At 32.5% G+C, this 24,825-nt stretch overlaps 3 protein-coding genes across 3 annotated transcripts; 1 reads left to right on the forward strand and 2 right to left on the reverse strand.

Moving 5' to 3' along the window:
• Positions 1-5,004: 5,004 nt before the first annotated feature.
• On the reverse strand, positions 5,005-17,574 carry LOC134232475 (phosphatidylglycerophosphatase and protein-tyrosine phosphatase 1-like). The gene is made up of 4 exons (XM_062714435.1): positions 17,377-17,574; positions 15,803-15,883; positions 15,343-15,534; positions 5,005-6,093 (listed from the first exon to the last, which is right to left on the reverse strand). Exons 1-4 carry the CDS (start codon positions 17,518-17,520, stop codon positions 5,956-5,958), a joined length of 555 nt encoding a protein of 184 aa, XP_062570419.1. The 5' UTR covers positions 17,521-17,574; the 3' UTR covers positions 5,005-5,955.
• A 202-nt stretch (positions 17,575-17,776) lies between these two features.
• On the forward strand, positions 17,777-21,028 carry LOC134232477 (electron transfer flavoprotein subunit beta-like). The gene is made up of 7 exons (XM_062714437.1): positions 17,777-17,899; positions 18,020-18,178; positions 18,539-18,697; positions 18,840-18,902; positions 19,258-19,416; positions 20,263-20,467; positions 20,805-21,028. Exons 1-6 carry the CDS (start codon positions 17,843-17,845, stop codon positions 20,431-20,433), a joined length of 768 nt encoding a protein of 255 aa, XP_062570421.1. The 5' UTR covers positions 17,777-17,842; the 3' UTR covers positions 20,434-20,467; positions 20,805-21,028.
• A 265-nt stretch (positions 21,029-21,293) lies between these two features.
• On the reverse strand, positions 21,294-23,938 carry LOC134232476 (delta(14)-sterol reductase LBR-like). Its single transcript, XM_062714436.1, has 7 exons — positions 23,842-23,938; positions 23,314-23,500; positions 23,004-23,198; positions 22,533-22,922; positions 21,951-22,031; positions 21,719-21,841; positions 21,294-21,530 (listed from the first exon to the last, which is right to left on the reverse strand). Exons 1-7 carry the CDS (start codon positions 23,920-23,922, stop codon positions 21,370-21,372), a joined length of 1,218 nt encoding a protein of 405 aa, XP_062570420.1. The 5' UTR covers positions 23,923-23,938; the 3' UTR covers positions 21,294-21,369.
• Between the last annotated feature and the right edge of the window lie 887 nt (positions 23,939-24,825).

The following is a 24,825-nucleotide window of genomic DNA, read 5'->3' on the forward strand; positions in this document are numbered from 1 at the left end:
ACTTGTCAGACAAAGAGGAAATAAAATCTAATAAATCAAAGAGATCATACGCTACGGTCAAAATTGAGGATTATAATACCACCATGCTACAAGACAACAAGTCAGTTCGAAGTAAATTGTTGAAATCTGTATATATGTAAAATTTGATTTAATGTGTTAAATGGTGCAAAGATATTCGGATGATATTTAGTGGGGTTGGGCTGGATAGTCCTTGTGCTCTGGCTCTTTGTTCGTCTGTCGAAGTTTTCATTATTATGAAATCAGCAAGCTCTTTAAAAGGGCTGGGTGGTTTGGCCATTTTCAGACTATTTTGATCTCCTTTAGAAGAAGAGCTCCACATAAAGATATACAAAAATGATCAAATTTTAAAACTAAAATGTATGAAATTTTTCTTTGCCAAATGATACACCTTAAGATATCATATCTAAAAATTAAGTTAAATCTTGTGGTTAATTTGTTGACCCCCCAGCCTCCTTAAAAAAGTTTTTTTCTTTTTAAAAATTTAGGTGGAAGGGAAAACTCGCATACATGTAACTACAAATACAAGGCATATATTTATTTTTATTTTAAAACATGACTGTAATGATTTAAAAGATTGACTTCCAAATAGATCAAGGTTCTTAAATACAGTGCACAAATGGACTGCAAATTACAAGAGAAATATTTGGCCTTAATTAAACTTTGTACAGGTATCATCTTCAGCATTTGGACCATTTTACAAGAAGCATATAAGTGTATATAGTCAAATGCAATCCAATAAATGCTGACAGTACATAAATCTTTTCATTTTGTTACATCTCATTCTACTAGTTTAACAAGAGTTCGTGCGTTTAAAATGTAATGAAGTTAATTTTATTTGCATAATGATCTATTTCTAAAAATTACCTCAGGTCATTGACTTTTTTCCAAAAGTAGAACATATCGCGTGTTTCTTGGGGAACTTTAAGTGCTGTTACGAAACATAAACTTTTCTGGATGATAAATGCACAAACTGGAACACAGTATGACAAAGTCCACCATTTAGGTAATGAACAACGTAGAGATAAGACTCTGGATCAAAATTTGACATGCTTAATACTTTATTGAGCCATTATTACTAGTAATTAATATCTTTTACTTACACTAAACGGATTTTGATTTCAATATGACAACTCATATTTTCTGCATTATCCTTTTTTGAATTAACTGAAAATTGATTTACTAATTTAAAAAAAACTTCCAAGAATTAAATACTCAAAAATATTCAACACAATTGCTTTATTTGTACTGTTTTCCATTTAGAAATATTGCACACATTCTCTTCACGTTTTTACTGCTTTTCCTAACTACACTTAACATGTTTTTCTTTTCCTTACTCTCCTGCTTCGCATTAATTTCCCCTACTACTCCTATAACTCTTATTAATTCTACATTCTTATAGTTTAGCTATTTTGGTTACCCATTTTATAATTATTATCCTTCTTTTCCTATTAATGTCACCTATTCTATAGTTTAATATTTTAGCTATTTTTGCTATCCCTACCCATTCTAAAAAATCCTCCTTTTTTCCCCTAAAACTACGATTATTTCTACAATGTTGTAGTTAGTTACTATCCATCCTTCAAATAACCCAACTCCTTTTCCTTCTATTAATACCCTTAATTCTACAATCTTATATATTAGCTTTAATTCCGATTCCTTAACACAATCCTACACATTTTCTCTGTTTTACTATCTCTTATTCTACAATCTTATATTTCAGCTGCTATCTCTAATCCTAAACACAATCCTACAGCTTTTCCTTCTATTTATACCACTTATTCCACAACCTTATAATCTTGTATTTCAGCTGCTACCGCCACCAATCCTACACACATTATCCTACCATTGCTCCCTTACTCCTATACAGTAATATATCAGTTGTATCAGTAATGATACAATTCTCCTTTTATGCACTGTGGCCTTCAACTAGACATTAAGGTATACGACGACGTGGTGTCAACTAACACTGAGTATTTCAATTCTTAAGTCGATGCGATATTTCCGGTGAGCTTGAAATAAACGATACCACGTGCAGAGAGTCTGACACATCTGCTACATATTTAAATATCTTATTAGAAAAAAGTTCATGGTAATCTAACAACAAAGCTTTATGAAAAACATGATGACTTCAACTTCCCTTACTTATGCAGCAATAAACCCTTCATCATCTGTGTACAGGGTTAACAACTCTCAGTTGATTCGAAACGCAAGAGAATTCTCTACCTATGAACAATTTCTAACACGAGGTAGTTATTTACAAAAAAGTTGATGAAACAAGAATATCAGAAGTCTCGTTTAAAGTCATCATTTCGTTAGTTCTATGATCGATACACTGACCTTGTCAGCAAATGCAATCTACTGATGCGTCTCATACTAATTGTAAGTCCAGTATTTACACACTGAATTGTCGATGGATTTTCCCGTTATTTACCGGTCATGACAAGGAGCAAACGTCAGGCAGGTGTGACCGGTCGGCAGGGGATGATCACTCCTCCATAGCACCTGATCTCACCTCTGTTGTTTTAGAGGTCCGTGTTTGCTCTGCTCCAACATTTGTATTATTTCAATGGACTTTTCAGCTTGAATACTGTACGATATCTACATATATTTCATTGACTTCCTATTACATTTAAGCAATCTCTGTGCCAACTTATTTCCTTCAGAAATAAAATTTTCAAAAAATTAATCTTAAAAATTAAATATCCTTCTAGATGTCTGTAAGAAATTGAGACAATTTTCAAAGGTGTAATGTATTTTCAAATTAAAGTATTTTTAATAAATACACAACGTTGTCCCAACCTTATAGGCCTAAACTACTGGGACATGAATTTCACAATTTTGAATAAAGGTAAAACCATGGTATTATAAGCTTATGTTTTTGAATGAAAAAAAAAATTGAAATATACGACGTGTATTATTTATTTTCAATATTTGACAGACTAATCTCATACTGAGGACCTGGAGGTTATGAACTTCACAGTTTTGGTATAAGGTTGAGCATTTCTTATAATCATATAAAAAGTTTGTCAGCACTATATCCATATGAATATTTGAAGATATATTATATTCACTTAAGGATCTATTTGTCCCATCTTTGCGTCTGAATCTAAGAGCTATGGATTTCACATTTGGGTGACGGGCCTATTGCGCACATTAAACTTAAGCAGGCATTTGTTACTTTTACTTCATGTCAAGAAATCTACAAGTTGATAATGTGCCAGAAAAATACTTTGAATGTGTAATCACTTTCTATACAAAAAAAATTGTATATATAGTGTGTTTTCCACCCCTGTAATTGCAATATATATTTGCAATTTTTAAAGATTACACACTTGATGGCTTTGCTCATTTCCCTCGAGCCCAAGATAGGCAGAGGCCATGACATTTATGATTTTGTTCGCTATTTCCAGTAAATGCCGATAAAAACCAAAATTGGTTGATAATGGTTAAGGCATTTCAGAGAATAATCTGAAAATGTTTAAATGTTAAAGGACAATTGTTGACAGACAAAAACAGATTGTAACACCAGGAAGGTCACTTAAAAATACATGTATGGACTATCTGTTAAGGCAGTTGGTCAAGTCGAGTATTATAATAATACTGTAAAAAGTTAGAGAAATTTTTTTTTAAAGAAAAGGTTAACATCATATTATTTCCTTACTTATTCAATCAACTTTAATGAATCAAGTAAAACAAGACCGACAAACTGAAATATGAGTCAGTAGACTTAAGATACTTTAAAGATTTAGAAAATATTTAAAATATACAGTGAATATAGAAAGTAAATATCAGACTTAAAGAGAACGCCTGGCACTTTGCATGAGTTTTTCCTTCGAAAGTCAGAGTATAACAGAGTTTCCTTCTAAAATGTCTTTACACATTTCAATTCAGACACACTGTAGACCTTATTCTTGTCCGTTTGGAGTATCCAGAGGCAATACTTCAAAACAAGAACTTGATTTTTTCCCTACAAATAAAAGTTTAAATGTACACAAATTTATTTTTTTTTATCTTGTCCTGCATAAACAAAACCTGTTTTGAAAAATCTTTAATCCTCTTTAACCATGTTTTGGCTGTTTAAGATTACTCTATGGCCCGGTGGTAACTGAGAAAAAGGTCAACTATGTAAAATCATACGGTGTCTCCAAAAAGCCTACTTGCACCGATGGGTCAGGTAAACTGTTGCATTTGTTCTGAAATGCCGATTCTTCCATTAATGAGACAGGGGGTGTCCTTGAACCCAAATTTACCCGTTTCCTTCTTTACATTAACAGAAAGACGCCTGCTGGATCATCATTACATAGCCATAAGGGTTAATAAGGTGGCCATTATATATAGAAACATTTTCATCTTTCTGGCTACGCATCACGATATGATTGTTATTGTAATTATTCGTGATACTTTGATATAAAAAAGAAACAAACATGCAAAAAGCGCATGGCTTTTGCAGACCACTTGAGTATGATGGTTTTCTCATATTTTACCAAATAAGTTTAACCTGAATTTTGAAATAAGGAATAATGTTAAAGGACGAATAGCTTACTATCTATAAAAAATACTTACTTTAATAAAATTTTCATAGGTAGGTGATACTTTCAATATTTGACCAATTTTTCTTTCTCTCTCTTGGACATGACCCTTTTACGAATTTCAGATCTTTAATTTGAACGCAAAGGGTGAAGATAATGTGACAGTGGCCGATCTGTAAAACCAATCTTTAATCAATACACATCGGTGACGAGGGCATAAACACGGCCCCTGGAAAGTCCAGAGGATCGGGGGAGGAGCATGAATACTCTGTACACAGGGTAGTCACACCTGTCGTCAGCTTTGGTATCAGTCAGATAGACGGAACAATTCTTAGTCAAATTCAGTAAGAAAAAAACAAAGGCCTAAAATTTTGTATGAAACATATCAGTCAAAATAAAACCCAAGGAAGAAATGACATAAGCAATGCATTTTGAATAATAAAAAAAAAAAAAAGATGTCAGACGATTGCTTTAATTTTGATTCATTTAATTCCGAAAAAAAAAATATTGGTCGCAATACATACGACCTGAAAAAACTGATAACAAACAGTATTAAAGATTAAAAGTCCAACGTTCATTAAACAATACAACTCAGAGGCAGAGCAAACACAAAGCTCTAAACATTCGGGGGGAGGTGGTCAAGTGCATTGGAGGGTTTAACTCCCTTGCCGACCGGTCACACCCGCCATGTGCTCCTTGTCATGATCGGAAAAAACCGTCGACAATCCAGTGTGTATATAATGGCTTAACATTAGTTGGTAAACGTCAGTAGCATTTGATTTACTGATAAATTGCATTTGCTATCAAGGTCATTGTATCAACCATAGAACTTTCGAATGATGACTGTAAACGAGACAATCTATATTCTTGTTTCATCAACTTGATTGTCAATAACCTACCTTGTTTTTAAAAAGTGTTCATATGTAGAGCATTGTCTTACGTATCGAATCAAATGGGACATATAAACCACGTATGCAGGTGGTAAAGGTATATGGCTGCATAAGTAAGGGAAGTTGACGATTGAAAAGTTAAAGTCATCACGTTTATAAGTTTAATACATTTACCATAACTTTTCCACACAATAAACTTGGATTCATATTGCTGAAGCTTGAACACAGAGAAATTTCTGGTGTCTATGCTTGCATTATGCACAATTTTTTGAAAAAAAATTTTTTAAGAAAATGAATTTCATAAATTGCATCGCATCGCTTTTTACCATCACTTATTATCATAGGCAAAGAAGCGTCTCACTTTTGCAGGGTATCACAGGATGTCGTCTATAGTGCCGACAATATGCAATCAAACATGCAAATCCAGCGGGGGAAAGCACATTTTTTCCGTCTTATCACAATCCTAACAGATGTATTAAAGTAATGAATAATAATCATATAAGCATTCAAATTGGTTATGCCCCGGAAATTTTGCGATTTTTTAGGTTGTCATAGTAAATGTTAATAGAGTCCATCTGCGTGTCTCGAAGCCAGATGTGGGGCCTTTTGGACTGTATAAACGCCACTGCTTCTTCAGGCTTCCACTTATGCACCTAGAAGAAAATAATTTGAATTTATAAATCAATCGAAAAGAGCAAGACATTCACAAGTTTTGTATCAAAGTGTTAATATAAATGCAGCGTGGTCTAATTTTTTGTAAATGGTCAATTTCTATTATTATCCGGTGCAAATCAAATGTACATTCACTCAGTAAATAAAAATAAAAAATAACTCGACAGAATGTTTTGGTGCAAATAGTAAATTAAACAAACACAAGAAAACTAAAAAGCTACAATCAAGTTTTAGATAAGAGAGAGGAAAATATAAAGAACTATATGCGGTATATTGCATATATTTGCCCCCACAAAAGTCAAATTTTGAAAACTTCCTGAAATGTGCTGAATTCAATAAAATGTATGAGAAATATAAATTAACAGAAAATATTATAGTGTCAAAGCAGTGTATTCACAATTTTTGTTTTTATGACGTCACAAACTAGTCCGATTTTATATCCTTTTTCAGAAAGAGGACAAAATGGACAAAATTTCAACAATTTTAGCTTTAAAATTTATAGGGCGCAAGTTTGTTCAGGAACAATATTAACATATTTCATTGATATTATCATTCTACACATTATATCAAAATATTGATCCTGAACACACATGCGCTCGGTGACTTTTACTCAAAATATCGACGAAATATGTACATTTTCCTGTAAGATTCATAAAAAACTGAAATTTACGTCATGTTTGTGACGTCATTACGTACATATTGCGTCATTACTTTTGAAAATTTTCAGTGCTTTGAAGTCAGCATATACTCCCCTGTTTAAGAACTTAATTAAATATATCTCCATCAAAGTTTGATTTGGGGGGCAAATATTGGGTATTACCGAATAAAGTTCTTTCTGATTTTTTCTTGGGGTAGTATATCATGATGGTTGGATGAAAAAAAGGAGTGCAAGTACTTGGTCATTACCCGAAATCTAACTGTCAGAACTTAAGTAGTTTTCTTTATGTCAGAGGTTAAACCCAATGGTTAATGACACTTGACATTAAAAAAATCTGTGTATTCAGTATGTCTAACAACCATTTTACAAGATAACACATGTCTTTTTCTGATCTCAGGTTAAACGGGGTTAAAATAATTGAAAAGCAGTCTTTCTGACTCCAGAATAAAGTCAGAAAAATAGAAATATACCTCCGAAGGTATATATATATATTTTTTAATTTAGTCTATCTTGTGTGCTTAGAGATGGCTATCCAGAGAGAGAGAGAGACAGAGAGAGAATGAATGAATGATCAGTTTGAAAGTTCGACAATTGTCTTTCATCAAGGGAAAAGGGAGTAAGATCGGTAAAAGAAAATCGGAAAAGGGTGTCGTTTCAATCATTATTTTGGACAAATTTCTGTTTATCTACTAAAGATATTTCATAATATTATTTTTTCCTACCGACCTTTAAGATTACCAAGTAAAGTACCAGTCATGACCCAGTTTGGGACGAAAAGGTTACTAAGATAACAGTTATTTTTACCTGAAAACTACGAAGTATCATAAAAGTGGTTTACATTACACTTCTAGTATCCTTGAACTTAACATGTTTTCAACATTTAAAAAGAAATGTCTTTAAATAAACAACGGTATATCAAAATGTTTTGCCTGTTTAATTAAGCCTGAAAATATCACTCGACGTAAATAGCCCACGAAGCATTTGTCATTTATTTATTTGTATTATCTTCAAATAACATGCCAGAAGAAGTCGTAGTAAAACATGTACCTGTGAAGAGATACTATTTGGACTAAACTCCTACTTCATGATTGTGTAATCTAATACGTCAGATCATGAAAAATATGTGTTGGCATAAGTATTTCAGAAGCATACGCCCATGGACCACAACGCTCACTAGGTCCTTGTTCATCATAGGCAGATTTTTTTCCCTACATTCTTTCGTAAAGCTTTGATTGCCTATTGTATCCCTGACCTACTACGTAAATAAGCAAACTTAAATCTAAACAACATGAGAATACTTCCAAATTTGTTTTTTCCTATTATTGGGAAGACTATTTTTAAGATACCACATAATTCCTGGGTAAATCTTTGATTGTCTATTGCCGCCTATTCCTACGACCAAGGGTCAAATTTTTAGCAAAAAAATTAACTTAACTAGGCCTACCTGTGGATGCTTCCATTGAAATATGTTAATGGGTTTGCTGGTTTTGAATAAAATTGTATTGTTTTTATATGTTAAACATTGATTGCCAATTGTGGCCCCGCCCTGTCACAAGTGTTTATGATTTAAACAAATTTGAATCTAAACTTCTTGATGATACTTCGTTATAAATATCATTATGACTTGCCTGTTTGCAAATTGTTTGCATGTATAGAATGCTACACAATTAATCTGGAGGCATCATCAATAATTAAGAAATTGACCAAGCAACCCATCTCTTATAAAAGATAGTGCACTCTAGTCACAACAAAGTTATTTTGTGTGCCTTTATGCCTTCGAACCAAACAAAAAATAATCTCTATAAATAAACCAATAAATATTATTTTTAAAATATTTTTTCTTGCATCAAATTAATCCGCCATTTGGCAATTCCTCCCCCGTACATAAATTGAAGTTACCTGGCCGTTGATTCATTGTTAAATTATTACTAAAGAAGGAAGAATTCTATAGTTTACCCGGTTCCGGGAGTCATTTATAATTTTTCATTTTAAAGATGGTTTATTTTATATGACATTGTGTATAAGCCCATCCAATAGGGCGATCTGATTTATGCTTCTGCGTCAATCCATGTACTTTAAGATTTTCCATTTTCAGAAACTGGTAATAAAGATTATAAGATTATTAAAATCATTCAGGAATACAAATTCAGAACTCTCACACACACACACTCTCTCTCTCTCTCTCTCTCTCTGAAAATTTCTTTAAGTCTTATTACATGTAGTTAAAAATTTAATGAATTATAAGATTTATCTTCATCTTATAACCTGTAGATTACCAGTAAGTATGCATGTAAGAGCATAAATAATTTTATAATGACCCAATATAATTTATCATACTCTGACATACTGTTTAAAACTAAATATCACTTCCAAAAAAAGTTAAAAACGAAATAAATCAGTGGCATATCAAGAATTTGACAGCCGAAATTGTCAATTTGACAATCAAAATTGTTCAAACTGCATAACTTTGATCTGCTAAGTGACTGCATATATTTGCATCTTGAAAACAGTTGCTGTTATAATTGTTGGCACCAAATTAGTTGACTGGTTTCAAAAATTCAGGTTTTCAATACCTGTTTTGCATGTACTTAAAATCTAATTAGAATTAATTCAATGCACGTACATGTAAGCGCAAGAAATAATATAGACCCAGCTGCTTTGTTTCAACGTGCCTATCGTTTCATGGAAAATATATTTCTCTGACATTTTCCGCAATCTGTGACATCTGATTGTATTTCAAAAAACAAACAATTTTAATATATAATATCCTAACCTGCCTATCTGCGATCTATTTCTTCTCTGCCTTTTTATCTGTACCTGTTTCAATTTTGATGACGAAAATAAAATAATCGATCTTGCAGCAAAAACAAATTCGAAAAGATATTCATCATGTCGAAACATTGAATTTTTATAGTGAAGCAGGAAGTCTCTGACGAGTGTGAAGCTCTTCTGATGCCGACTTATTTTATTACATTTTAGGTCACCTGATTAAACTCAGGTGACCTATTGCTATCTGTTTTCGTCCGTCGTCGTACGTCGTTCGTAAACTTTTGAACATTTTTAACTTCTTCTCTGGAACTACTGAACCAATTTCAATTAAATTTGGTATACAGCATTTATGGGTGAAGGAGAACAAAAATTGTGAATTTCATGATCCCTGCCCCCCTGGGGCCTGAGGGGTAGGGCCAAAACCACTAAAATTAATGCAATCTTTAAAAATCTTCTTTACTCCTGGACATCAAGCAGTTAAACTATTGAAATGATTGTAATCAGCATTGAGTCCTCTACCAAAATTGTGAAATTCATGGCCCCTGGGTCAGGGGTTCTGGTGTTAGGGCGGGGCTATATAGATCATATAGTAAAAGTGCATTATTTCTTTGAAAATCTTCTTCTCTGCTCCTGGGTATTAAATAAACAAACTCAGAAATAGTTATGATGACCAAGAGTGCCTCTTCAATAATTGTGAATTTCATGGCCCCAGGGTCAGGATTCTGGTGTTAGGGTGGGCTCTATTGATTGTATAGTAAAAAACACATTAATTCTTCAAAAATTTTCTTCTCTGCTCCTCGGCATTAAACAAGCTAACAAGTACATAGTTATGATTAAAAAAAGATGCTTCTTCCAAATTTGTGAATGCCATGGCCCCTGGTCAGGGGTTCTGGTGTAAGGAGGGAACTCTTTTGATTATATAGTGAAAATGCATGAATTCTTTAAAAATCTTCTTCTTTGCTCCTGGGTATTAAACAAACTAAGTAAGTATATAGTTATAATGAGCAAGAGTGTCTCTTCTAAAATTGTGAATTTTGTGCCCCCTGGGTTGGGGGTTGTGATGTTAGGGCGAGGCTTTATTGACTATATAGTGAAAATACATTGTTTCTTCAAAAACATCTTCCCTGCTCCTGGGTATTAAACCAATGAACTATGTACATGTACATAGTTATGATGAGGAAGGATGCCTCTTCCAAAACTGTGAATTTCATGGCCCCTGGGTCAGGGTTTCTGGTGTTAGGGTGGGGCTCTAATGATTATATATAGTGAAAATGCATGAATTCTTTGAAAATCTTTTCCATTGCTCCTAGGTATTATGCGAATGATCTTAGTTCATATATTTATGATGAAGAAAGGTGCATCTAGCAAGAAGAAAGGTGCATCTAGCAAAATGATTAATTTCATGTTCTCTGGGTCAGGGGTATCGGGAGGGGGGGGGGGTTAACAGTACATAGTCTGAAAATAAATAAATGCTTTGAAATCTGCTCTGTGGTATTAATCAACCATTTATGATGAAATAAAACTTATGATAAAATTTCCAAAATTTTGAAATATGTGGCCCCAGAGTCAGTGGTTCCTGTGGGGTGGGGTGCACCACTGGTTATAAAGTGAAAAAGCATTTTCTCTTTCTTACTCTGATTTAACTCTGGGTATTAAGTAACCAGAGTAAGCATTCTAAAAGTACAATTATGATAAGCAATGACATTTCTTTCAAATTTATGAATTTCATGGCATCTGGTTTAAAACACAAACCAAATTCAATATTTGGAAAGTTGTTTCATGATACTCAGGTGACCTATAAGGCCCGTGGGCCTCTTGTTCATTTCAGTATGTAGGTGTTTTTTTTAAAAAATGTTTGAGTCAATCTTTTATTATATCTATTTTCAGTGAACAGTGGGCTTACCTTCCTTCGAAAAAAAAAGGCCTAAGGGCCACAATATTTACTGGAGACACTATGACAGATTTTTTCCTTACATATTCCTTAATAAATTAAGATCAGATACTATGGCCCCACATCACCCCCCCCCCCCAAAAAATACCATAGTTTCAACAAACTTAAATTTACACTGTCTTCTACACTGTCTATAAGTCCTTCTACATGAATATGACTACCCGGTAATAATCATAATGAAAAATACAGATTTTTAATATATTATACATAGGCTGTTCGAAAATGACAACTGTCATATTTTACATGTTATCCAAATAATATATTATATTTGTGTAACAAAATATATGATATATTCTTAATATTTACATTTCCAATGTCTTTGTGCGAAGCACGAGTGAAAATATTTTTAAAAAATCCTGTCTCACGAGAGAAATTAATTCCATATTCAGCTACAAAACATTGAATATCCTCTATATATTTTGGAAAAAATTACATGAAAAAAAATCTACTGGTTTGTACAGTAATAGGCATGGTAAATAATCTATGTGAGGTGAAAACACTGTAAACATGGATTTAGCAACATAATTTTCGTTATTTTGACAGTTTTATTCGCTGTAAGAATGGTTTATTTATTTTCATCTATCTTATATTATGTCAAGGATTTTTTTTTTAACAAAAATCTTCGTTAAGGGAAGGGAAATCGAGATTTTTCCCGCACTTCTGATATTCGTCACACTGTGACAGGATATCACTTTGATATCCTTTCACACTGTGACAGGATATCATTTTTATTGAATGAATAAATTCATGTATTTCACGATGATCAATGTAATAAACAAAAAAATTTTTAAAATGCAAAAATTAATCCTTAAACAGACAATGCACTATTTAATGTCCTACGTATTGCTGTAAAATGGAGGAAAAACAACCTAGAAATTCAAATTAAGAATTGTTACATTTCGTACACCAAATAATGGCTTTAATTTGCTTTGTTGAAAACACAATTTATTTTGAAAACGACAAAAATTTTTACAATTATTTAACAAGTGTTTTCTCAGGAATGATTATCAAAAATTTGGAAAGACGAAAATACACCACAAGCGAGTTGTGCATGTGTGTACAAATAGTCCAGGCAATATTTGTGTAGAGCTCTGTATCAGATGAGAAAATCTTTGTTATGTAAACTTGAAAAAGTTGGAACTGTGTCATGTTTTTATCCTTGAAACATAGGTAATAAAATAAATTAAAACCTTACAATGAAAATTATACAACAAGAGCAATTCTTAAAAAATAAATTTGCAAAAAAGAAGATATTAATGAAATTTAGGGATTGTATTTTTTTTTTTTTTTTTTTTAGAAATTCTTGACTGTGTGTTTTGACATTACATTGCCGTTAAGTGTGCTTGGCGGGTACAAAACATGTTGATTTTAAAATGAAGTTAATTAATTTCTCTTAAATCGAATGGTATGAAACTTCACACATCAACAAAACAAATATTTTTACATATTATATAGTGCTTAGTTTAAATTTCTAGTGAGTAATATTGTTTACATTACTTTTGAAGAACTTTATATTCTTAATATTTCATTTCCAATGTTTGTTAATCAACAAATGATGTTCAATTTTTTGTCGATAGGCGTGGTAAATAATCACGTGCGGCGCGAGAGAAATATAGACAGAAGCGGGCTTGGAGCACGTGGAGGAATTGTAAAAGTTAAAATTTTTGGTTTTAAAAAAAAAATTGACAGTTAATCCATAAATAAATCCATTATTCCCCTTTAAAATAATGACAAGTTGTAAATTTTGTATTTACTGCCACCCGGAAAATTCATAGTATTAGTTTACAACATGACAAAAATACTACTAGATTCTACTGACTGGTAAGTTTTGTTTTTTAAAGCTTCCTTTCCAAAAACCCCATGTCAGCCTCAATTTATGATTACGCAATCGCTATAAATGTCGATGTCGCCAGCATGCATTCTTAATTTTAAAAATTATTCATAAATTATTAGAAACAACGTTGACTAAATTTTTAATATAAACGATTACTTTGTGTTCCAATTATATTTTTATATCGAACTAAACTCAGAGATACATATCATGTCTCAGTGACTGAGTTAAAATCGATGATTTTTCAAGGTTACCTTCAGCTAACTGTGCCCAGACAAGGCGGTATACGTTCTAAAAATAAATGCGTTCTTTTGATCTCACTGATGTGTATCGACTGCATCAATTTTGCATGCAACGCCTAAAAATATCTTACCGCTCTTATCGTTCTTTATTTTAAGTATAACAAGAGGCCTGTGGGCTATAATGCTTACCCTAAGCTGAGTCAGGTTTGACTTCCTAACAAATATATACATGTACTAGTGTTTATGAATATAAGTATTAAATACACATTTTTTATTGTTAGTTAAATTAACTTTTTGAATATTTCAGTTTTCAGTATTTTTAGTCTGAAGTTATTTTCATAAATAAAATGTATATTACTTTTGTTCCTAAAATTTAATTTCACTATTCCCCACCTGCTACCCCTTCCCCTTCCCCTTCACTGCCAGGGGCTTAGAAAAAAAACATCCTTGCACGCGTTTTTAAAATTCTAAAATTACCAGATGAAGACTGTAGAAAAATTTCATCTCTGGTGAGCTAAAGAGCAGTAACTTTGATATGGACAGTCAGATCAACATTCAACATATTTTTGTGTATCCGTATTATTATGCAAACAGAAAACAGAAGACGGATGCAAGGAATTACCACATGATGACAAATAATTGGGCAAGTTGAAAAATCCCATCTAATTTGGTGACATAAAGAGAAGTAACTCTGACAAGGACAGCCGATATGAACTGCTAGGTTCAGCTCATCTTTGTCTGTCAGTAATACAATACAAACAGAAATGTCCAAAAAAATGTTAGTTTTAATATAAAGGTGTTAAAATAGAAATACTTTGGTCTAATTCTTCATATTAAAAAAAATTAATATGATACGGCATGCAGAATTATTTTAATCACCAGTATGAAAAATTCTCAATTTTAATCTTACGAAATGATACATGTAATTAAACGAATTATATCCGTTGTCAAATACTTCTCTTTTGTAAGTCTAATTCTAAGAAATTTGATGAGATTCCACATGCAGAAATGATATCATTAAGTTTTAAATAGAATAACCACATTAATATTTACGGTAATTACTAGTACTCTGTCTCAAAATTTCATTTTACGCAACCAGTACGTTTAACATCTAAGGAAATTCTTTCTTTAAATATTTTTTTTTCTACAAATACTACATGCAATGGATAGAATGGGTGCAAAAGTTATTTTTAAAAGTTAGAATATAAAATCACCCAAAAAATCAAGACATAAAAAATTAATGACTGATTTAGATTTCCATGATCTGAATGTAGTAACGAGGCAAAGATCATTTCATTAGATAATTTCAGAGATGGAAATTAATATGAAAGACCGTGTGCGACCTACAGATTTTAAGAGCTCTGTATAAAACGCACATTATCATTTAATGGCTTCTCTTATACTCATTTGCATGAGAAGTGAATTAGGCCATGAATGTTATGCAAAAGAAAAACACGACTAGGCTTTTCTTATAACTCAATTTACTTTTGGAAATAACTTGGTTTTGTTCAATAAATACTTTAACCCACTTACAAATAAATTTCCATGTGATTTATTTGAGTAATCGTAATATGTTATAAAACAGGTTACAATATACTTCGTAATGGAAGCGCAACAATTAAATTACAATTTACATTATCATAATATGTTATAGGTAATAAAATACTCTGAATAAGAAATCATTCATTAGAGAGGTATGTCGATTTATTAGAGGAGTCACAATATATGAACAGGTCCATAAAATTCCGAGATGAATCCAAGACAAAACCATGAACTTACCTTCATTAAGTAGCAAGCCACTATTGTTGCACTACGAGTTCTTCCAGCTTTGCAATGAACATATACACTATTTTGTTTTCGTCTGTGCTTCAGAATAAATGACACCCCTTTGTTGGTGTATTCCTGTGAGGGCGAGGCTACAAAATCAGGGGTAGGTAGTTTAAGTACTTCAACACCCATAGCTTCCCATTCCTAGAAGAAATAAATATCAATTCAGAGGGGAATTTTAAAGAAGTGGAGTGTCGAGAACCCAAAGATACAAGCTTCCCTCGTTTATAATTTACGTGATAAACTTAAAAACCACCCAACCCTTCAAAAATTTATAGTTATGTATTAATATTAGAACACTGTTCTACCCATTGAAGCTGAAACACCGTCATAGCCATTATCGCTGATACACAAAGTCCGATAACTCTCATTAATAGATCACTGGCATATAAATGTAGAATGACAGACTTACCTCGACTGAGTTTGTTAGCCCCTCTGTTTCAATGTCTTCTGTGAGGGAGACAATAGCACGAACTTTTTCTTCTTCTACCAACTAAAATACATTTATATGGCAATTTAGAAGAAAAAAAGTAATATAATATAATATAACTGTCATTGAAAATAATTAAATCTCACTGCGTATAGTTTAGCTAAATTTATCATCTATTGAATCACAAGTAATTTTTCTTTTAAAAAAAATTGGTAAATAATATTACTAAATATAAAGCTTTTCAATAGATAAAGTAATAGGAAGTGTTGAGCAATTAACAATCATGATTTAAATTTTTAAAAAATTAAATTTATAAAACTTAATTTCTTACGATGAATAAAAATATTTCAATTTCTTTAAATGGCAAAAAAATTTAGTTTACTTTTTATCAGAGACATAAACAACAAAAAGTGTCTGGCCCAGTTAATTACGAGTATACATTAATTTAATATTTCTTAAAATGGGGTTAGCTGCAGGACTGTAGCACTTCTGACAAAAATAAAGACAGGCCGGATACTGGTCGTCCATCCCATTTTTTTAGACCAGCGAGTCGCTGCGAGAAACATAAAGTTAAAAGGGGAGTGTCTTTATAACTCTACTTGTAGAGTCACAAATTGAAGACTCGTGCCTAACGAATGTCAGACTGCTCGGCCCAACGACACCTCGGCCCGCCGATATCTCGGCCCATTGACACCTCGGCTCTAACGGCTCGGCCCAAATTTGAAGACACCTCGGCTCACATAAAAGACACCTCGGCCCAAACAGAAATATAATATTTATGCTATTATATATCTTTGAAATGAAAAAGAAAATTAATTTGATACATTAACAATCTTCCAAGGCGGCAAATTGAAGGTAATTAAAGAAAAGACAACCCATTAGTAACTTGATTAAGTGTTAATCATTAAACAAACAAGAAGACGCGGTGCATTCTTTGGAGTCTCAAGCGTGTGTCATATGCTTAATTGCTTTATTGTAAATATTTATTTGTAATATCCTGAACATGTACAGTTTATGAGAATAAACTCGTCGTAAATTGTCTTGTATGGGCTGGTGACTATGAGGAGTTGTATAATGTAAGCAACAAAGTCAATAAATAAATAGACCTGTTATATACCTCCCAATCAACGGATTGTAATTCGATGTTAAGCTGTGGTTTGTTCGGAAAAAAAACCCTGAAATTATGTATATTTATAGTAAACATATAGTGATTAATTATACATACATTTACATTACCATAGAATATACAGAAAATAAAAATTAAAATAATTTTTTTCTTTGGCCGAGCTGTCTTCGGTATGGGCCGAGGTGTCAATGATTTTGGGCCGACCTGTCAGAGTTGTCATTGGGCCGAGATGTCTGTCTACCTGCCTAACCCGTATATTCCATGGCATGACTGGCATTCTAATGTTCTCCCAAAGCCCAGTTACTTTAACATTAATATTGTTAAGTTTCGATTAATATCGACAAACTAATCAGGAAATCCATAATTATTTGATACAATTACATATCCGTGATTACTACTACAGTGTACTAGATTGATTGTTTAAACTTACGATCTTGTTCCAACTTTTAAGTGGAAGTGCACCAAGGATCACTGTCTCATCAATTCGATCATACCATCTTCTGCTTGTTACATAAGTCATTAAAATATTGTAGCCCAGTGTAGGATAGAACAAAACTTTGGTTAGCAGTGACATTGTCGAAAGGTAAAATGAAAGCCCGTGGCTTACTGGAAAGTGAAAGTAGATCTTTAGTGTATGGAGTTAAAAAGAGTATCAGGGAGCGTCTATTAATTATGTAAATTGCAATATTTCTTGTTATGAATTGCAAATAAATTCAATTATATAGTTAAATTTATTTTATTAGATTAAAAGAAGTACTGCAATGTATAAGTAAAAAATTTATTTATACAAGAAGATTAAAAAAATCATTATTAAATTTGAATATATCGACTCCACTTTCTTCTCCCCCAAGTCCAAAGGTGAACAACCGTGGAGTCTAGAAAACAACGACCGCAAAATGTCAGGGTTTAGAATTTTAGTTGGCTGCAAACGTGTAATTGATTATGCTGTAAAAGTAAGTATCTTCAAAGCAGAAAATTTAATGCTTCTCTCATTTTCATTTAATTTTTAGAACCTTTATACGTTTCATATCGAATTTCCTCAAACAGTGTAATGAATCTTACAATGTTTACAGGTACGAGTGAAACCAGATAAATCTGGCGTAGTTACCGAAGGAGTTAAACATAGCATGAATCCTTTTGATGAAATTGCTGTCGAGGAAGCAGTCAGAATGAAAGAGAAAAAGTTGGCATCAGAGATTGTTGCAGTGTCTTGTGGTCCCCAGCAATGCCAAGTAATAATCCATGAACTTCTGTCTTAAACGTTTCATTGGTAGTTTCTAAAATTAAGTGAAGAAAATGAATTTTTCATGTGTAAAGTAAGGAATATCTCTTGATCTCAGAACTTCAGGCAATGTCAATGGGTGTGTTCCCATTTCGCCTGAAATGTGAAATTCAGGTAAGAAAAAGTTAAAAAGTACTGTCAATGACTCAATGTAAGTACCTAGTTGAAGAGTTCATTGCTCTACAATATACATGGGATTCATTACATGTAATACACCAAGGTAAAGAAGTTTTAAAATCAGTACACTGATGTTTTGGAAGGATTAAAGCTGTTTACTAAGTTATAGATTGTTGCATTTCATATTTAATAGGAAACTCTAAGAACAGCCCTTGCTATGGGTGTTGACAGAGCTATTCATGTTGTAACGGAGCCAAAAGAATACGAAACACTGCAACCAATTCATGTCTCAAAAATTTTGTCAAAGATTGCAACAGAGGAAAAAGCTGATCTTGTGATTCTAGGTAAACAGGTACGTAGTGATAAATTTAATTAAATGCCTTCAATATCAATTGTTATAGTTATTTCAAGTTTTACATGTAATTATAACAATTAAGTGAAACCAATGGTGCATGGGCTTGGTTTAAAGTCATATTTCCTACTTTATATTTCAGGCTATTGATGATGATTGTAATCAGACAGGTCAAATGACAGCAGCTTTATTAGACTGGCCACAGGTACAAAACTTTGTGTACTGAAATACTGATAAAGGAATATGAACATACAAATGTACAAAATATTAATTGTGTTAAAAACACTATGTGTCTACTGTACATCAATTCATTAGTGAAAATGAACAGTAAAACCAACATTTGGGAATATGGAGGGATAATATAGAATGATTATTAGTTGCATATGATTCAAACAACTATTGTATGTGTGAATCAGAAAAAAAATTTAGACGAATGAAAAATGTGACAATTTTACCATTTACCAGTATATATTTTTCTGTTGTCAACAATTTGTATGTGTATATATGGAAATTTGTTGAAATTGATTTCCAATATTTCATTTACCTGGTAATTTTTACAGGCTGCCTTTGCTTCTAAAGTTGAGAAGTCAAATGGTGATTTATCAGTGACAAGAGAAATTGACGGAGGCCTGGAAACTATTAAAGTGAAAGTACCAGCTGTCCTAACAGCTGATTTAAGATTAAATGAACCTAGATATGCTACACTTCCCAATATTATGGTATGTAAAATGAAAACAAAAATATCTAAATGAAAGTTTAAAAGTCATGGTCTATATTTTTTGAACTTCATTGGTGTGGTGATTTGGCTGTAAAATGAGAACAAAAATATCTAAATGAAGGTTTAAAAGCCATGGTCTATATTTTTTTGTGTTTTGAATTGATATGGAGAATTGTGTGCAAGGATTTATCATTTACTATCACAATTATTAAATTCCCTGCATGTTTCCACTAGATTGGTGGTGTTTAGTAATTTTTTTAAATAGAAGACAAGGAGAGTTCAGTTTTTACCTTGGTATTCAAAAATGTTTCTTTTAGTTAGTCTAACATATGATGACTAGAATGTCCTGTTTTATCTTTTTTACCCCTTTCAGTGGATACAGCTCATACATGTATATAATATTCATGCATAATACATGGTTGTGACAATTATAAAAAATAAAAGCGAGAAAATTAATTTGTGAGTGATGCTTCTCATGGAATAACGCGATAATAAATTCCTCACATTTAATTAGGAATTTACAGTACAGTAAAACTCGGTTATAACGAAGTCACTGGGACCTATGAAATTACTTCGCTATATTCGTAATTCGTTATATCCATATAAGGAATTCGTTAAATTTATATAGCTGTAGATACAAGTTAAGTTCGCTATATCCGTGAATTCGCTAAAACTAAACGAGTTTTGCAGTAATTTTAACTTATGTGTGGTGTGACAATTAATTCCACACATATATTTTAATTTAGTGAAACTAATTTTATTTCTTTAATAGAAGTGTATATTTTATGAACTATGGTTTGGTTTAAAGTTGTAACAACTAATATTTTGAGGTCTCATATTTCTTCAGAAAGCAAAGAAAAAGCCTTTAGTCACAAAGAAGCCCTCAGATTATGGTGTGGACACATCCCCTAGACAAGAAGTTCTTAGTGTAGAAGATCCACCAGTCAGACAAGCTGGACAGAAGGTTGAATCAGTAGAGGAACTAATGGGAAAACTGAAAGAGGCGGGGCTAGTGTGATGTCAGAATACAAGTTTGGGGGATGTATGAAAAGGTAAAAAATATAGATTTGCTGTGAAGAAAACAGTATGAAGTACCTAGTACTTATAAAATGATATCAAAGTGTACATACTTCAATTTTTTTAAGTCAATATTTTTAAGTAAATTCATATATCATTGTTTCAATACAGGACGAAGAATATCATAGAAATTTATTCAATTTCCATACATGGCTAATGTTTTGCTTCTTAAATAATTCATGGTCTGAAAAACTATTCCAGAAAGTTGATGCTACTAATATTTTGGAATTACCAGAACAAAACTGACATTACATCGATGAGGAACGACTAAATATAATATTGTAAATGTGTTTATAATTTTCCCTTTTCCAGAAAAATACAACCTAGTATGTGTGATATTCAGCTAAAGGACCAAGATAAAATATAATTTATTGATTGATGAAATTACTCTAATTTATTGCTGCTGACTGAACGATAACATCAGACTACTGAGGATGCATAATAGTTAAAGAACAATCTGTGACTTTTGTATGAGGGTAATTAAATTGCATAAATGTTCAAGGGCATATCAAAATGTTATAGTTTGTAATAAAAATTTTAAAAAAGGTATCAAACTGAAATTTTGAATTTGATGTGTTGTAATTTAAGGGAAGTATTCATTATTGCCTGTGGATATGAATTAAGCCAAAACAAGGAGCATTCATTTCTGATATGAGCAATGAAGCATTTTGTAAAACTTCCTTATGCTTATAATGAATTGCATCCCTTGCTCATCTTTCTTGGATCTCTCAAAATTGAACAGCAACATGAAGTTCAAGATAAAGTTTGACCACTCAGTGTACATATATTTTATATTTTATCATCATTAATACAGAATTTTTTTAATAATGTTTTACAATGTACATGTATATAAAAATTTCATTAACTTGACTTTATTTTAATATATAAATGGAATGATTCTGTATCTAACAATCTGGCAGTACTTTTCCCAGTCTGCTCCATATTTCTCCTTACATCCCTGACTATCTCGTTTTTCCCTGTCAATCAGCAGCAGTAGTAGAAAGAAGAAAGACATATAGGGCACCACATGTCTGAAACCTGTTGTATACAAATACAGACAATATGCATTTCTTTTCAAAATATTTCAGCTTAAAGTTCACACATTGATTCAAATATCTAAAAGCTGCACTCAAAGAAACTTGATGTGGCAACCTGCTGTGGTAATATTTTCATTTGTTTCGGTTTCATTAATTATAATGGAAAGATAAAGTTTTTTTCATACTTACCGGTACATAAAGAGTAACTTAGAGATATTAACAAATCCCCCAGGTAATTTGGATGTCTACACATTCCCCACCAACCAGAAATAAGCAGTCGTTTCCCAGATTGTGTTGGCATTGTCTTCAGATCTTGCAAAAAATGAAAAGAAATTTACCCCATAATAATTATTGAAAGTATTAACTCAAGAAATCTTTAGATAGCAAATGAATAGTTTGGTAGTTTTAGTGATATACCAACATGCTAACGCAGGGTCGTCTGGATTCTGTCGATATTTATTTTTCTCCAGATTGCTGGTTCTGTAAATCCAGTATCCAGTTGCTGTGGAATGAAAAACATTAAATATAATAGCGGTAAAATTCGACAAAAATGTATGTCAGTAATAAGCGATTTTTAAAAACTAATTCCGTTTTATGTTTTTCAAAGGCATTCTTCTTCATTTATTTAATGTGCAGGATCTTGTGGTTATAATCGTTTTTTGATTAGAAAAATAACCACAAAAAAATTCTGCATACACGGGCTAATCTATAGCCTATTTTACAGTTATTCTAGCACTTATCAAATACAGTAACTAATGTTTTTGAATGCAATTTAGTAACTGTATAACACAACAGACAGATGGATGTGTCACCCCACTTCTGAAAAAAACTTGAGTTGGATTAATAGAGTTGGATGAATATTTCATAGTATATTTTGTAGTATAATTTTGTACCCACTTTTTGAATGTTTTTAAACGATTCAATGATAGATCGGAAAATTTTCTGTAAATGGATCTCTAATATTTTTAGTAAGCATTATGAACTATTCAGTTTCTATATTTACCATAAATCACAAAAATTGTAAGAAGCATTATCCATGACGATGAATATCCAGTTGTAGCCACATATCTTGTCTGGGTACAAAATGTGAATGGAATCATAAGAAACTGCATGGATATATTGAATCCAAGACCTTCATGTACTATGTCACGTGAGACAAGAATCCCTTCTTCGAACCAGAAGTAATCCAGTACATAAAACAGCTGAATTAAAGTTAATAGAACCAGGTTCGATGGCACAGACATTTTACTCTCTGAAAATGCCAGAATCAAGTTGGCAAAGTTCACCAGCATCCAACCAATGATGCCGCTGCGGAACATGATGTACTTCAAATCAACTTGTCCAAAACGAGGATTCAGTTCTCTCCCCATGAACCAATCGTAAAACATGTGACCTGTCGAAAGACAAAAATATGTTGATAACATTTAACACAATAGCATATAGGCTTTGAAGACATTTAGAAGTTGCGTTGTACCTGTTTTCGCATTTGGATTCAGCTTCCAGTCTTCCACATACCCGGCCCGGAAGTATAATATACAACTCAGCAGAAGACATGCCAGGATTCCAAATGTCAACATATGCAGCATATTCTTGATCAGGGTGTTTATGGGTAGTCCAATGAAGAAGGCAACGATGAGGCCAAGGAGATTCATGTCCAAAACAAACAAAGCTGACACAGGGAAAAGGTACAGTGAAGAACATAAAGTTGTACAATTGTTTTTGAGAACAGGATTCATGTACATTAAGCTTTTAAATTATTACGATGAAAAGCATCAAATGATTACCATTCAAGCGATACTCCAATTTATTGCCTCCTTTTAGTGGTGGTCCATGGCCTTTTCTTCCAACTGGTGCAGTATACAGAAATATCTGCACCATGAACCATACCAAAAGCCAAAATGAAGTTGTCATGTTGAGCCATTGTCGGAAATCCATATTAAGTTTTGGAATCCGGAAAAGACTCCACTCACCCTAAGAAAGTAACAAGGTTTCGTTCAAGGTAAAAACATAAATTAATTATATGCATACATGACTCACTTTTCCAGGTTGTGTTTCTGGTTTTAAAAATGATTTTATACAAAGAATTGGTTTACGACGTTATGTTACACTGTTTTTAAAAAATGAACTTATGAATAGGAAATTGTTAAAAGTAAAAAACAAGAAGAGTCTTTGAAGAACTCATGTTACTGGAAAATGCAAATTTGAATTTATTAACTCTTTCTTAAGTAATGGTACAAATTAAGCACAAATTTGGAGGCCATAAAGAACAAATTAGTTAAAAAAAAATAAGACAAGGGAATTCGAAATCTTACTGTGACACATTTTTCTGCCTGATAGTACGTCAAACAGATTAGGAAGGTGGACAGCGCAGCTCCGCCCCAAGGTCCACCCATTTCAAATTTCTTTTCATCTGTATCACAAAGAATATACAATTAATAAATACATTTTAAAGTTTAAACATAGGTAATTGGAAATAACATCAACGATTGCTGTCTATAAGTGTTAGGCAAAGCCCTACATACATGTAATAATCGTGTAGTGTACATCCCAAGATGTAACATTTTTTGCAATATTGATCTGATAGGGCTTGCATTACTTGGGAATGAACTTATCCAACAACTGACTAGTTGTCACTCATCCAGAAAACGTTATTTGAATACAGCATCTGAAGAAATTAAAGTTTTAGAATGTTCATCCCTTGAGGCATTATCCAAGCAAATTTGGTTTAGAAAGTCGTTATAATTTCTTGGTAATGTATCTGCTACAAAACCTTGAACCCGGTCACTCATCCGGAAAATGTACCGGTAGATCAAATTGAGCAATTCAGGTAAATTTAATGTGCATCATTAGATATATCATCCATGTAAGTTTGGTCAAGATACGACAAATGTTTAGTTTAGAATGAAGCTGCTCCAAAAACTTGGTCATTCATCTGTAAAATTTAGGTCAGATTCAGCATCCGAAGCAAGCTTGGTAGATTGCATCCTTAGATGTATGTTTGTTCAGCATAGGGTTTATAGGTAGACTCGTCCCGAAAGTGAAGGTCAGATCCAGCATCTGAAGCAAGCTTGTTAGTGGTTATCATGCATGCAAGTATGGTCAACATAGGGCTTGTGGAATGATTGTTACAAGAATCAAACCTACCAAAATTATGAAATTTATGACCCAAGGGCCAGGGTTCTGGAGTTTGGACCAGGCTCTACAGTTTGGGGGATCATTTGATTTCAAATGTATATTGTAAAATGCGAGATTTGAAAAAAATTTCTGCCCCTGGGTATTTGGCAAACAAAGTTAAT

The sequence above is a fragment of the Saccostrea cucullata genome, unplaced genomic scaffold (assembly GCF_032062105.1).
Source record: "Saccostrea cucullata isolate Sc308-1 unplaced genomic scaffold, CSIRO_AGI_Scuc_v1 ctg11190, whole genome shotgun sequence".
Taxonomy (NCBI): domain Eukaryota; kingdom Metazoa; phylum Mollusca; class Bivalvia; order Ostreida; family Ostreidae; genus Saccostrea; species Saccostrea cuccullata.

What these genes read in the sequence shown, in the direction of transcription:
- LOC134232475 (XM_062714435.1), bottom strand. Translation starts at nt 17,520, where the DNA reads ATGTCACTGCTAACCAAAGTTTTGTTCTATCCTACACTGGGCTACAAT. An exon ending in GGCTAACAAACTCAGTCGAG is followed by an intron (nt 15,535 to 15,802) that starts GTAAGTCTGTCA and finishes TATTTCTTCTAG; the next exon opens with GAATGGGAAGCTATGGGTGT. An exon ending in TGGCTTGCTACTTAATGAAG is followed by an intron (nt 6,094 to 15,342) that starts GTAAGTTCATGG and finishes ATTTTCTTCTAG; the next exon opens with GTGCATAAGTGGAAGCCTGA.
- LOC134232477 (XM_062714437.1), top strand. Translation starts at nt 17,843, where the DNA reads ATGTCAGGGTTTAGAATTTTAGTTGGCTGCAAACGTGTAATTGATTAT. An exon ending in TAATTGATTATGCTGTAAAA is followed by an intron (nt 17,900 to 18,019) that starts GTAAGTATCTTC and finishes CAATGTTTACAG; the next exon opens with GTACGAGTGAAACCAGATAA. An exon ending in CTTTATTAGACTGGCCACAG is followed by an intron (nt 18,903 to 19,257) that starts GTACAAAACTTT and finishes TAATTTTTACAG; the next exon opens with GCTGCCTTTGCTTCTAAAGT.
- LOC134232476 (XM_062714436.1), bottom strand. Translation starts at nt 23,922, where the DNA reads ATGGGTGGACCTTGGGGCGGAGCTGCGCTGTCCACCTTCCTAATCTGT. An exon ending in GAATCCAAATGCGAAAACAG is followed by an intron (nt 22,923 to 23,003) that starts GTACAACGCAAC and finishes GTCTTTCGACAG; the next exon opens with GTCACATGTTTTACGATTGG. An exon ending in TACAATTTTTGTGATTTATG is followed by an intron (nt 22,032 to 22,532) that starts GTAAATATAGAA and finishes TTCATTCCACAG; the next exon opens with CAACTGGATACTGGATTTAC.